Source organism: Nannobrachium achirus (assembly GCF_963921795.1).
Source record: "Nannobrachium achirus genome assembly, chromosome: 6".
In the NCBI taxonomy this organism is placed as follows: Eukaryota; Metazoa; Chordata; class Actinopteri; order Myctophiformes; family Myctophidae; genus Nannobrachium; species Nannobrachium achirus.
Window position 1 is genome coordinate 47246984 of NC_137815.1, and position 14016 is coordinate 47260999.

Consider the following 14016-nt stretch of genomic DNA (forward strand, 5'->3'; position numbering starts at 1 on the left):
CGGGTTGTCAAAATTGGACCCGTGCAGGGCTCTGATGCATGCATGCCATGGTTCTGTCGTCCTGCTGCTCACTGCATGTGTGCGCTCTTGTGACGTTGTTTTAGGCAGAAACAGTTGTCTGATTTTCACAGTAAAATGTCGCCCGTGTTTTGTCGCGCACCGCCCGTCCCCGTACCCGCAAATTTATAGTTGAATATATTCCGCCCGTACCCGCCCGTCAAACACGGGTACCCGTCGGGTACCCACGGATACCCCACCCGTTGCAGGGCTCTGCTATACACTATACTATAAAGAAAAATAATACCCCCCAAAGAAATCTGCTTTAAGTAGCATGTGAGGGGTCAAACTAGGGGTTTTTAATTATTCTGAATCCATTGCAAGCATTGGTTTGTCATGAAAAACATTCCTTGGCCTAAAAACAGACACAGAAAAATATGGTTTAGTGATGAGTCATCACTTTTCACAATTTCGTGGGGAGCTTTTTAAGCCCAAGGAAGGTTTTTCATGCAAAACAAATTCTTGCAATGGATTCGGAATAATTAAAAACTCCTAGTTTGACCCCTCACATGCTACTTAAAGCAGATTTTTTGGGGGGTATTATTTCCGTATAGTGTATAGTAAGGGAATGGGACAAACTTTTAGCCCCTATAAATAAAATTGCTCAATGCTGACAGGCGGTCAGCAGGTGGTTTCATGAATGTATATATATAGACAACATTTTAGGCCAATAAAAAAAACGATATACCAAATATCATACCTATGCCATAAAAGCCAAGTTGGCAGCCGGACTAACACCAACTCGGGTGAAACCCGTCCCGGGATCGGACTGGGAACCTTCTGGTACCCAAGCGGTCGCTCTACGTCCTGAGCCCCTGCTACCCAATAATTCATCTCATTCTTCAACTTCAAGAAAGAAGAAGGAAACATTCGCGTTCTATCAATTTATTTTCACAATTAAAACTGAAACTTTACACAGACATAATGTCACACCAATAAAACACAAGGAGGATCAAAAGGTTGATTACAGTTGGCTACTGATTCCAGTACACAGGAAAACAAAAAAAGTTTCTATTAATTCTATTAATGGCTGGGCGATATGATTTCAAGTCCCCAGATAATTTGCTTGATGCAACATCATTCCAAGTGCTTATCAGAGCTCAAATATGATTATGTTGTAATGGGGAGTCACGGCCTGAAAATGGTTGAGAACCACTGATATATACCAAACCACAAGCCAACAGGATGAAATCACCAGAATGTTATTTTACTGTCGTGCTGCTAGGTGTGTGTGTATATTTTACTGTTGTGCGGCCAGGTGTGTGTGTATATTTTACTGTCGTGCGGCCAGGTGTGTGTGTATATTTTACTGTCGTGCGGCCAGGTGTGTGTGTATATTTTACTGTCGTGCGGCCAGGTGTTTGTGTATATTTTACTGTTGTGCGGCCAGGTGTGTGTATATTTTACTGTTGTGCTGCTAGGTGTGTGTGTTATTTTACTGTCGTGCAGCCAGGTGTGTGTGTTATTTTACTGTTGTGCAGCCAGGTGTGTGTGTTATTTTACTGTTGTGCAGCCAGGTGTGTGTGTTATTTTACTGTTGTGCGGCCAGGTGTGTGTGTTATTTTACTGTTGTGTGGCCAGGTGTGTGTGTGTTATTTTACTGTCGTGCGGCCAGGTGTGTGTGTTATTTTACTGTCGTGCTGCTAGGTGTGTGTGTTATTTTACTGTCGTGCGGCCAGGTGTGTGTTGTGTTATTTTACTGTTGTGCGGCCAGGTGTGTGTTGTGTTATTTTACTGTTGTGCGGCCAGGTGTGTGTGTATATTTTACTGTCGTGCGGCCAGGTGTGCGTGTATATTTTACTGTCGTGCGGCCAGGTGTGCGTGTATATTTTACTGTCGTGCAGCCAGGTGTGTGTGTGTATATTTTACTGTCGTGCGGCCAGGTGTGTGTGTATATTTTACTGTCGTGCGGCCAGGTGTGTGTGTATATTCTACTGTCGTGCGGCCAGGTGTGTGTGTATATTTTACTGTTGTGCGGCCAGGTGTGTGTTTATATCTTTACTGTCGTGCGGCCAGGTGTGTGTGTATATTTTACTGTTGTGCGGCCAGGTGTGTGTGTATATTTTACTGTCGTGCGGCCAGGTGTGTGTGCGCGGCCTTCAGCGTGTCCTGCAGGTCCTTGTGCTGGGCCAGGGTGCAGGCCTCGTCCAGCTGGGCCCAGCGGAAGTCCTGGTGCTCCTGGGAGAGGGTGACGGCGGCGCGGGGGTCCCGCAGCTCGGCCAGCCAGTACAGCACGTCCTTGGGCTTCCCGCGCACCTCGTAGTGCAGCTCCTGCTGCCACTCCTGGATGACCCGCAGGTCCTCCTGGCACAGCCCCGCCTCCTCCCGGGTCTCCCGCAGCGCCGTGGTCAGGTCGTCCTCGCCCGGGTCCACGTGGCCTGCAGGGGGCAGTGGAGGGAAACTTTTTTTTTTTTTTTTTGAGCGGTGGTCACACCGTCTCCATAGCGTGGCCGTGTGTGTATCCGTGTGTGTGTGTCTGTCTGTCTGTATGTAGCCTGTGGTGTATGTAGCCTGCTATACCTTTTCTGACCACACATGTTAAGGGAGGGGCGCTGTTCAGGCCAGGCACACTCACACTCACATTCACACACACACAAATACACACACACGCACGCACGCACGCACGCACACACACACACACACGCAGCCTCCACCGCTCAGTTCACACAAGTGTGATTTTTACTGAAAGTATCAATACCGCAATGTAGAAATAATTATCGTTGTTGTCGGCTGGAAACCCTGTACTGTATGTCCAATACCATTCGTTCTGTATTCATCATTCTAAAAATTATTTAAAATAGTGAAAATAGCCGATCTACAAGCACACGTCTGTAGAACTGCTTGTAGATCTTCTATTTTCACTAGTTTTGTGTGACAGTCTTGTATGGTGAAGCAGGGCTTTACTTTTCGACAATGACGTTATGTTAAGTAAAAATTCAAAGTTCAAAATGTACTTGAATAAAAGTACAAAGGTATTGCTATCAAAATGTACTTGAAGTAACAAAAGCTGAAAGTAGTCATTATGCAGAATGTCTCATTCACAAGCTTCCAAATGTATAAAATGTCACAAAAAAAAAACTTTTGGAAATAGCAGATCTACAAACTCACGATGTGACGCATCGCAACACATTGTGAGCTTGTAGATCAGCTATTTTCAAATAGCCGAAATGTATATAGGGCTGAAGTGGTTAATGTATGTTTTGGAATAATAATCCAAATCTACAAAGTAACTAAAGTTTTCAAATAATTGCAGTGGAGTAAAAGTACAATATTTGCCTCTGAGATGAAGTGGAGTAGAAGTAAAAGTACTGAAAATGTGAAATACTCCAGTAAAGTAAAAAATAGGCGAGCCTTCCGGTTCCCCTCCTGTTGGCAGAATGGATTGTGGGTAAAGCTTGGAGCCACCAGGCTCTCACTCAAACCTAGGAACCAATAAATTGTGCAAACGCCAAGGGAGAATAATAATACTGGTGTATGGATTTAATTAATTTCTATTGTATAATTGTGGCATGATGATATCATTCTGATGTAGGGTTAATTATTGTACCCTTGGGTAGGGCTGTCACAATTAATACATAATCGTCTAATCGCAATTATTTTGTGATAATCGTCATAATCGTTTACATGTTGAAAAATGTTTATATATATTCAAACATTTAAAAAATAGTGGAAATAGCAGATCTACAAGCTCACAACGCGTCGCAGATCGGCTATTTCCACTATCAATGTTCTTTTTAAAGTGTAAAGTTGTCAAATATGTCCTTCAATTCTTTGTATATTTATGTTATGTGTCATATCTACAATGTGCAACTTCAAAGCATACAAGCCAAACAGAAATGTCAACGACAAAAACACAATTAAATCGTTAATTGCAATTATTTGAGTGACAATTAATCGTCAGGTAAAATGTCATAATCGTGACAGCCCTACCCTTGGGCGGGGTCCAGTGGTTCTCTCCATACGATGTCTGTAGGAGCAGGTACTCGATGTTGTCGGACAGACGACGGAACACGATGAAGCCACACGCACGGACAGCCATCTCCCTGTAACAACACATGAACACTATGAAGCTACACACACGGACAGCCATCTCCCTGTAGAACTACACCAGTAAGACTCCCTAATCGGGAGATAAGCGACCTAATAGGGCAAAAAATTGTTTTTCCAAAATCTTCCTGATCCATGTTGATGACATGAGTGTAGACATGCTGTGTAGTGATTTTCGTGATTTTATGGCAAAATCTGTAGGAGCAGTGTCCAAAAATGTGTTTTTAAAAATCGTCCTGAAGGTGGCGCTATATGGAACAGATTGATGTTGATGGGATGAGTGTAGACATACTGTGTAGCGATTTGCGTGATTTTAGGGCAAAAACTGTAGGAGCAGTGTCCAAAAATGTGTTCGGCCTGAAGGTGGCGCTAGAAAAGGGCCATGTGAGAAATGAGGGGTGGGGTCTCCGCGTTGCCTTGGCGGACGAATAGGTACCGGCCCCGGCTCTCCCGGACGCTCCTAGCCCGAGTTACGGCATTTTATGTGAGCTGCAGTGGAGGGGGTCCTCCACTGGGGGCGCCACCACTTTTGCATCCGTTCTGGAGCACCAGGAGTGGGTGGTCCCCAGGAATTCCCCGTGAGCAGCCCCTTTGGGGTAGTCATTTGGTCATTTTTACGTTACACTGATAAGAACTAGATGCGCGCGCAGGTCGGTACCAAAATTAGCCAATGAAACCAGCGCTCCCCAAAACAACAGGTTTGGGGATTGGTGGGAATTGATTACATGGTACCTCACCTGTGCATTTAGTCTCAATGCTTGTAAAGAAACGGGTCTATTTGTTACATGAAATATACAAAGACATTAGTGACAATGACTGATACCAAATCAAGCTAAATATTGTACTTTGACCATTTATAGTTTCAACTTGGTATGTAATGTGCCTTACAATATATTTTACTTGACTTGTTTCAAACGTTTTCCAAAACTACATAAAGTAGCAGATCTACAAGCTTACAACAACCCATTGCGATGGGACGCTTGTAGATCTGCTATTGCTGCTATTTTATCTCTTATTTTATCTCCTATTTTATGTCATTAAATACTTTTACAATCAACTGTCACATCACTAGGTTATGAGCATGTTAAAATAAAAAATAAATAATATTTTCTTTCTGTCTTAAGGAGTCTTCCTTAACTCATTCCCCGCCTCCCCCGATAGTCCCGAGAAATTTTAAATGTCGTTCCCCGCCAGGCCCGATAGTCCCGAGAATTTGCTTTTATATAATGTAATGTTTAATTAGACTCTTAATTAGCCCGTGACAAAGTTTGGGGTTTCTCACTTAAAGGGAACCAAAGATATCACTCATCAAAGTAAGTGTGTTTGAAAACAAGAGTGTAATAATGTATAAATCTCAATAAAAATGAATAAAACTCTCAATAAACCACAGTGAATGCATTTAGAGTGGCAGCCTGCAGCCCGCAGAGTGAAATCAGCGACACACTGGGCACACGCATGTAGAGGGATGTGGGGCAGGGATGTGCAGAGAATATTTAGAGAGGCAGGGGCTGACATTTCTAAAGGGGCCTTTTGGTGGACAATTCTATTGAATGCAGCCCTCAGGGGCAGGGGCTCAAGCCCCCTTTGATGTCTATGTGTGTACATGCCTGGTGCAAGGGCTCGCAGAAGCGAAACGGAGCAGCTGGATCTGAGACCATGCACAAATCAAACAAAATCCAGTAAAATGTTCACTTGGAAAGCCATAACCTGCCACATGGGCCAACAGAACACACACCTTCATAACCCCCAAAGTCTCCACGACAAAATATTATGTCCCAGGCCCAGTCAGACAACAAGATCAGAGCAGGAGCGTCACAACTCACAAGGGAAAAGTGGGACTGAGTCTGAGTTACTAGGGCCCAAGGTGGAAGGGGCTTCATTATTTTATACTTTTGCTATTGAAAAATAGCAGATCTACAAGCTTGTAGCGCGACACTCGGTGCCATGCTGTGAGCTTGTATATATCTATTTTTGAAATCACCCAAGAAAATTCATGGGGGGCCCGCAGTGAATCCTTGTACCCAGGGCCCATCATTTGGTCCGACACCCAGTTGGAACAGATCCTCAGCCCACTACAAACACACATATATAAAGCCTGGTGAGGCGAGGTTACAAACAACACAATCACCTACTGGACAAGATGCAGCGCCGTTGGCCGGTCCAGTCGAGCACCAACCGATCTTCAAGCCCTGCTACGGGAGTGGAGAGGAGAAAATATCCCCCCTCCCCCGGCGGACTCCTCAAGTCAGGCAACCATTGAAGAAAAGCAACGCGTCGCGTCCATATAACTTCCATCTGTATGTAACAAAACTGCTGAAAATAGCAGATATGCAAGCACACAACGCCTTGCATCCAAGCGTGACCATGGAGGCTGATGAGGAGTATTATATTCCAGTTCTCACAAGAAGGTTGCGTCCAAACTACCAGCGGTGTAACAAAAGAAAAGTAGTGAAAATAGCAGATCTACAACACGTCGCGACCGAGTGGAATCCAACAGGAAGAAACTCAAACACGGCGATCGTCATTGTCAGTAAGTTTACTGTTGTGGTTTACATCCTAACCTAAACTATACTGTTGTTGTTCTGCAGCAGCAGCAGCAGCGTGCGTCCTCCCTATGGCGTGCACGCGCAATCGCGCATGTGCTCGTGTTTGAGGCGCGCCGCGCAACAACTGCTTGGAGTGCTTGCAGCTTGAAGGAGGGCGTGGGTGTCTGTGTGATCGCTGCAGTCTGTTCCGTTCTAAAGCCCGCCTACTGTATCCGGTTATGTAACATTCACATGCACGCAAGAAACGTCTCCGCATCCGGTACAGACCCAGGCCGGATCACCAACAAGCAGAGTAACTTTATTGCTATCAGTTCTCTAGTTGTCGGGTGGAAACCTTGTATGTCCAAAACCGTTCGTTTTGTATTTATCATCTATAAAATGTACTAAACTAGTGAAAACAGCAGATCTACAAGCACACAACGCCGGCGTTGTGTGCTTGTAGATCGGCTGTTTTCACTAGTTTAGTACATTTTATAGATGATAAATACAAAACGAACGGTTTTGGACATACAAGGTTTCCACCCAACAACGACATAATGAGAACTGATAGCAATGAAGTTACTCTGCTATTTTGTGCGACAGTCTTGTATGATGAAGCAGGGCTTTGCTTTGGCATGAGAAAACATAGGCTACGTTTACATCGCCAAAGCAAGTGCCACAAATAAATAAAAAAGTTGAATATGGGGAACATATTTACAGTTATACACATAGGCCTTATATAAAGTTATGTGTGTGTGTGTGTGTGTGTGTGTGTGTGTGTGTGTGTGTGTGTGTGTGTGTGTGTGTGTGTGTGTGTGTGTGTGTGTGCGTGCGTGCGTGCGTGCGTGCGTGCGTGCGTGTGTGATCTGTGCAAAATAAAACACTTGAATGCTGAATAAAAGGTAAAAAGCTTATTTCTATTTGTGTGAAGTCAGTAAGACGCCCTAAGGGCAAGAGGTGACCTATTACAGCCCTATTACACTATTCCAGTTATTGCCCTATTACACAATTACACTTATTACACTAGTACACTTATCTGATAAGTGCCTGACGCCATAAATACAAATATCAACAGAGTTATTCGCTCGAAAAGCCATCAATCACAAAAAGGTGAATAACTCCTGTTATTTCAAATATAGCTGGATTTTGGTCAAAAATGGCTATTTTGAGATGGCTACAACTATAGAAAAAAAAGCTTTTTATTCAATTTCTTTATTTTTTGATGAGACTAGAGCTTGTCTTCTTTCATGTCAGGTACGGTATAACATTGTTGAAAAAACACAGAATTTAGGAAAAATGTCAATATAAAAAAAATATATCAATTTTTTCATTAAACAAAATGGCAGGGGAGCCATACAGTCAATGTTAAAATGGCGGCCAATGTGTTAATAGTTTATGCACAAAGCAAGACTTTTTCTGCCAGTGTACCAAATCTAGACTTAGATTAAGACTCTCGTAGATGTATTTCATCGAACATCAACAACAATTTTACAAAGCATCCTTTTTGCCCCCTTTTTTACATTTAGAAACATTTGTCCCACTCTTGATGAGTTATCATAATTTTGTCATTTTATAGTAATATTATAGTCTTAATAAAGCTATTCGCACATAATTATATAGGCCCTTTAGTACAGACTAACAATGTAAACAAGCCATAGTATTTGATGTTATGCTTTTGAAATTGATATTATCCTAGATAAAGTACTATGTTCTATCCGTCTGTCTTTCAATGTTATACGAGATACTTAAAGTGTGGTTCCTGTGGAAATAAGCCTCGGCTTTCTAGGATCTCCTTTTAGTTGACCTTGTACCAGTGATTTGTACTGTCATGAAACTGTACTTTTTTCTATTGCAAACTTCTAATAAATTCTTCAATCAATCAATAGTGCTTTCTTATGTTTAAATCCTATTTAGAGCTTGTATCTGACCTGTGTCTGTCCTGTGCTTAGACACACTGCTAATAAAGACAAAGTATTCAATCAATCAATCAATCAATCAAAAAGGCTCACAAATCAAATGTCAGCTAAAAGTTATCTTGCTTACAGTAAGTCAACAGGACAACCAGGTATAAATAGTGACAGCAGTGCAGCAGCAACGTGGCTTTTATCTGATCTGATCTGACATTCTAAAGATCATGGAGGGACGAACTGCAACAGAAGAACTTACTGGTTATGATTGATATGTTTTGAACATCTCCTCTCCAACACACACAGGTTTAATGTTGTTTTCTCTCCAAACTGCAGCAGCTTCTGTTTTGTTGTTTTGGAACTTCTGGTTCAATCAAGCGTGTTTGGAATGGACACCCGGGCTCCAGGGAAACCCCGCCCACCGAAGCTTTTGATTGGCTGAAGCGGAGCTAGGGAGCGATCAATTGTAGTCGCTTGGACAGGGCGTTTATCGTGGGCTTGCCCAGGCCTCCGGGATCGGCTCAATTAGGACTGTGGTTGACTTTGCTATCCTCACTTGCTGCAGAGTGGTCTGTGAATATTCTTGAAACAAGCATAATTACCTGGGAAATTTAAAGCATTACGTTTTCTTTGCCAATCTCAATTGCAATATATACCCTACACTTGACAATAATTTTAGAGACTGCATTTTGAAACAGACAACCTCACCAGTGCAGTGGAGGCACTGCAAGTCATAAATTGCAAGTACACGTTTATTACATCACCCTTATGAGGTAATGGTCAATTTGCCATTACATTATCTTTCTGAGGTGTCTTTAAGCTCATCAGTCCTTATTGTCCTCTATTTCAATTTGGGTGAAATGTAATTTGTTACAAACTATTATAATTTATGACACTTTAACTCTGTTTTATTCTCTCATCAAAGCTCCATGGACGTTTAGGTCAAGAAAACTACACGTGTGTGAGATCAGCCTCATAACACCAGAGGGCAGTGTTGCATCTTGATGCAGCTGATGTTTCAGTATTATCTACCCTGCTGTGGGAGGAGGCCTTTTATTATGCAGCTACAAACCAACAGATTTAAGAGCTCCCCCAGCTTGAGGCCCTTCATAGTAATAGTGAGGTCATCTACCCACTCACTACGCCTACGGAACCCCTGCCTGTCTGGGAGCGTTTGTTTGTGGTGGTAAACACAAACTAGTAGTAAACCAAATTATTTAGGTTTTCAACCTTTTTCATGTCAAGGAGCATTATGTATTGGGCATTTGAGCCACAGTACCACCATTTGATGAGATTCAGTCTCTCAGACCTAAAAGTTTGTTGTCGTTGGATGTGATTTTGTGTAGACATCTTGTAAATTAAGTAATGCAGGTATTTAACAATAATTTAACTCTTGAGGGCGTAAAATGAAACACTTTACGCTCTCAAGAGTTCTATAAAGATCTATAATTATTAGGGTTACCAACTCTCCATCATTTAGCAGGGGACCACCTGGAACCCCCTCAAGGACCACTGGTGGTGCCCGGACGCCGGACCACTGGTTGAAAACCACTGATTTAGGCTATTTACCAGGCTTTCTGCAAGGCCACACTCATAGTTTACAGTTACACAACTTTAAATGAAATGTTTGTCTCTCTCATTCCCGTGCATCGCTGAGTTCCATAAACATGACCTCATAGGCCCACTGATGACCTGACCACTGCTTTGCTGTCTTGTTTTGTTTACACATAATTACCGGAGGTCACAATGTAAAAGTCGTGATGATTTAAAATTGGGCTGTGCATTCTCCAGTCTCCACAGTAAATTTGTGACCGAGTCCACTGGCTGGGATCTGTCAACCCTATTGTCTTGGACAAAAAATTAATGTTACTGGCAAAGCTATAAAAAAATCCCAAACAAAGCCATATAATCAGTTGGCAGTGTGCTGATATTACACAGTAAAGAGTAAACGTTTCAGTTTGTTTCTGGTTTCCCTGGCAGCTCTCACTGTCTCTCAATTCTCAAACCCTGACCAGAACACAAAATACTTGCAGGAAAATAAAGCCATGTGATTCCTTTCATCTGTTTTCACTACATAGTTGCTTTGTAGATTCAAAACAAACAAACCAAGCAGAAAACATGAGCAGGCTTAATTTTTTGTTCAAACTAGAAAAAGGAAAAAAGAAAAACACTGTCATATAGGTATTCATTTCTTGTAGTGATGCACTGCAGTCTTACCATAGACAAAATGAACTCCATACTAAACCTCATGTGTACTTCAGTGTTTAATAAATAACAATATCAGCAATGACAACAGATTAAAGGTTCTGTTCATGTCAGACCTGGGTTAATTAGTATTTCACAATAACATTGTATGGTTTATTAGGCTATTTAGGCTGTCACAAAGGTGGTGCTTGCAATACAATACAATGAAGACAGTTTATCTATCATAAGGTTATACTGTGTGACTTTTTCAATTAAACAACATTTATTTTTGATATAATCTTTCTCTTGCATATTTTCCACAATATTCACACCATTCCACAGTCCATGTGTGTTTTTTCTCCAAACATTACTTTAGTCTTGAGTGACTGCCCAGAGACACTCGTGCCAAAATAAAAATGTGTTGAATGCAGTGATTCTGGGAATCGCAGTAACAACAGACAACGCAGCAACCAGAGGAGTCGCCAGAAAGACCACTAAAATGGAAGTTACACAGTGGAACTTTACACTAGAAAATTGTGAGTTTTCTATGATGTAACACAGTTGTTCCCAAAGACTGGGTCGGGACCCATTTGTGGGTCACAGACATATTTTTATGGGCCAGACTCGAGTAAAAATCCCTTTTTATTTTCCAACATTTAAAAAATACTAGACCTTACCCGTTTGAAGATATGTGCTCCAATATATGTGCAGAGTGTGGGTTATGGAGAAAGTAACTGTAACTGGTGCGTGCGTGAGAATATGTGGGGGCATCATAATGTAAGGAGCAGCCCATGGAGGAGTGTATATTTATTGATGGATACAAATAATTTAACAGAAATGCACCCGGTGCATGAGTGACCCGTGCATGCAGGCAAACCACATGAGAGAGAGAGAGAGAGAGAGAGAGAGAGAGAGAGAGAGAGAGACTGCAACATTCCTAACTGTGAGATTGGTGGGTGTGGGGTTACAGATCCCATGGCCTGGAGGAACGGACCGTTGCCCTGACAACAGGCTGAAGTTGAGTTGGACAGAAGTGGTATAAAAACGCGAATAAATAGCTTGAATTTGGTGAAAATGGAAATCGGGCTCCGTCAGCCTCTGTCTAATGCTAATGGCCAATGAAAAATGTGAAAATTGGGATCAGTTGCTGAAGAGATAAAGGTGGAAATGCATTTGTGACTGAGTGACTGACTGACTGACCTCTCTCTAAAATTATATAATGGATATAATATAATTAATTCAATTTCAGATTTTTTAGAATAATTTGACACATTTTAAAACAAACAAACCAACAATGTAAGAAATTTCATGAATAAAAAAATAAATAATTAAGTAGTGAAAATAGCTGATCTTCAAGCTCACAACGCGGCATGAAGCGACACGCTGTGGGCTTGTAGATCAGCTATTTTTACTAGTTTGGGTCCCAGGCAAAAGTCTAATCTCTCTTTTGGGTCTCGACCTGAAAAGTTTAGGAACCACTGATGTAACTGATACTCACTGGTCTACTGGTACTACACGTGTATTGAAACAAACACTCATAATTATTTGCTAATACTTTTTCAACCCAGGTCTGGTTTATGCACATGCATTCCTGATATCTTGACGTATAGAAATAATTTACTTTGTGCAGAGGATGAAGAAAAGGCATTGGTGGTAAAAGTTGTGTGGGGGTGCATGTGTTAGTATGCACCTGTATGTCTGAGTTTGTGCGTATGTGCATCTGTGTGTATGTTTGTGTAGGTGTACACAGGGCCGGACTGGGACATAAATTCAGCCCTGGCATCTTGGCCCAGACCGCGGCTCACCACAACCGGCGCAAACTGAACATAGAAGATCTACAAGCCCACAACGTGTTGAGGCAGCCATGCGTTGTGGGCTAGTATCAGCTGTTAAATGTTTGGGTGGGACTCCTCTGCCACAGTAGCCTGTGATTGGACTACTATAATGGATAATGGATTGCATTTTTATAGGGCTTTTCCAAGTGCTCAAATCCCTCACTTCCCACATTCACACACCAATGTGGCAGGCTCATTGGAGCCAATGTGGGCCAGTAGGCCAGTATTCAGATGATGGACAAGCCAGTGGGCCAATCATGTGATGTCTCTCTGCTCTGTGGGCCGGTGCTATTGAAGGATTGGTCCTCTCCACTTAGTGGCCGCCCAGCCCAAAAATTACTGTAACTATTCTAAAATGGTAGCAAAATGCAAATGCCCGGTATACCAGATGCCCAGTCCACCCCTGGGTGTACATGTATTGTGTGTGTGTGTGTGTGTGTGTGTGTGTGTGTGTGTGTGTGTGTGTGTGTGTGTGTGTGTGTGTGTGTGTGTGTGTGTGTGTGTGTGTGTGTGTGTGTGTGTGATGCGTGACAACGCACACACAGTCTTTAGCGTGCACACAACCAGTCACTGCCGCCATGACTTGCGGCTGAGCACGCACACGCAGGCCACATTGATGCGTATGAGCCTCCACGCCACCAGGTTCTTAAACGACGTCAGCGCCCGCACGAACGTGTGCGAGTTGGTGCAGTAGGAGTTCCAGTGCCTCCCGTCGATGCCCAGACAGGCGGAGCTGCCCGTGCTGCCCGTGCTGGCGCTGTGACTGGCGCTGTGACACGTCGTCTCAAAGAAGTACTGTTTCTTGTTGACATTGTTGATGTTTACATCCGGCAGTACAGTCACTTCATTACCTGAGATGTCCGTGGCCTTGGTCTTGTTGCCGACCCAGTTACTGATGCTGTCGCACACCGAGTAAACCCCTCTGTGCTGCGGCTGTCCAGCCCGGCGACGGGCCCTGCTGCCGGACCCCCGCCTCCCCCCAGTGGGCTCTGTGTCCAGGGGCTGGGCGCTGAAGAGCACCCTGGGTGAGCGGTAGCGGCGCTTGGTGAAGAGTTTGGGGTCCACTGTGGGCACGGAGGTGGGGGTGCGAACGGGGTCCTGCTGCTGTCCTGTGGTAGAGGCGCAGGATTCTCCTTCAATAGTGGCCACGGCCTGGGCACTGATGAAGAGGAGCAGGACCAGCATAGACGACCTCATGGGCACTCAACCTGGTGCAGGCGGCAAACACACAGCAGGCAAATTACGAGTGAAATATCAGCTCATCTAGGGGTTCTTCATGATTCCTTGGGTTAACTTTCGGCAGCCCAAAACTGTGAAAAATTTCGGGGGGCCGAAATCTAGCCCAAGGAATGTTTTTCATGCAAAATAAATGCTTGCAATTGATTCAGGATCATGAAGAACCCCTAGTTTGACCCCTCACATGCTTATTAAAGCAGACCTTCTTTCTTTTTTTAAATATTT

At 43.3% G+C, this 14016-nt stretch overlaps 2 protein-coding genes across 2 annotated transcripts; both read right to left on the minus strand.

Moving 5' to 3' along the window:
* Nucleotides 1-2121: 2121 nt before the first annotated feature.
* On the minus strand, nt 2122-4096 carry LOC308287133 (bis(5'-nucleosyl)-tetraphosphatase [asymmetrical]-like; the record flags this gene model as incomplete). The annotated part of the gene is made up of 2 exons (XM_080728253.1): nt 2122-2435; nt 3988-4096. 2 exons carry the CDS (start codon nt 4094-4096, stop codon nt 2122-2124), a joined length of 423 nt encoding a protein of 140 aa, XP_080584379.1.
* Nucleotides 4097-13122: 9026 nt separating this feature from the next.
* On the minus strand, nt 13123-13752 carry LOC308286620 (nerve growth factor-like; the record flags this gene model as incomplete). The annotated part of the gene is made up of 1 exon (XM_080727712.1): nt 13123-13752. The coding sequence occupies one exon, from the start codon at nt 13750-13752 to the stop codon at nt 13123-13125; it is 630 nt and encodes a 209-aa protein (XP_080583838.1).
* Nucleotides 13753-14016: the final 264 nt, after the last annotated feature.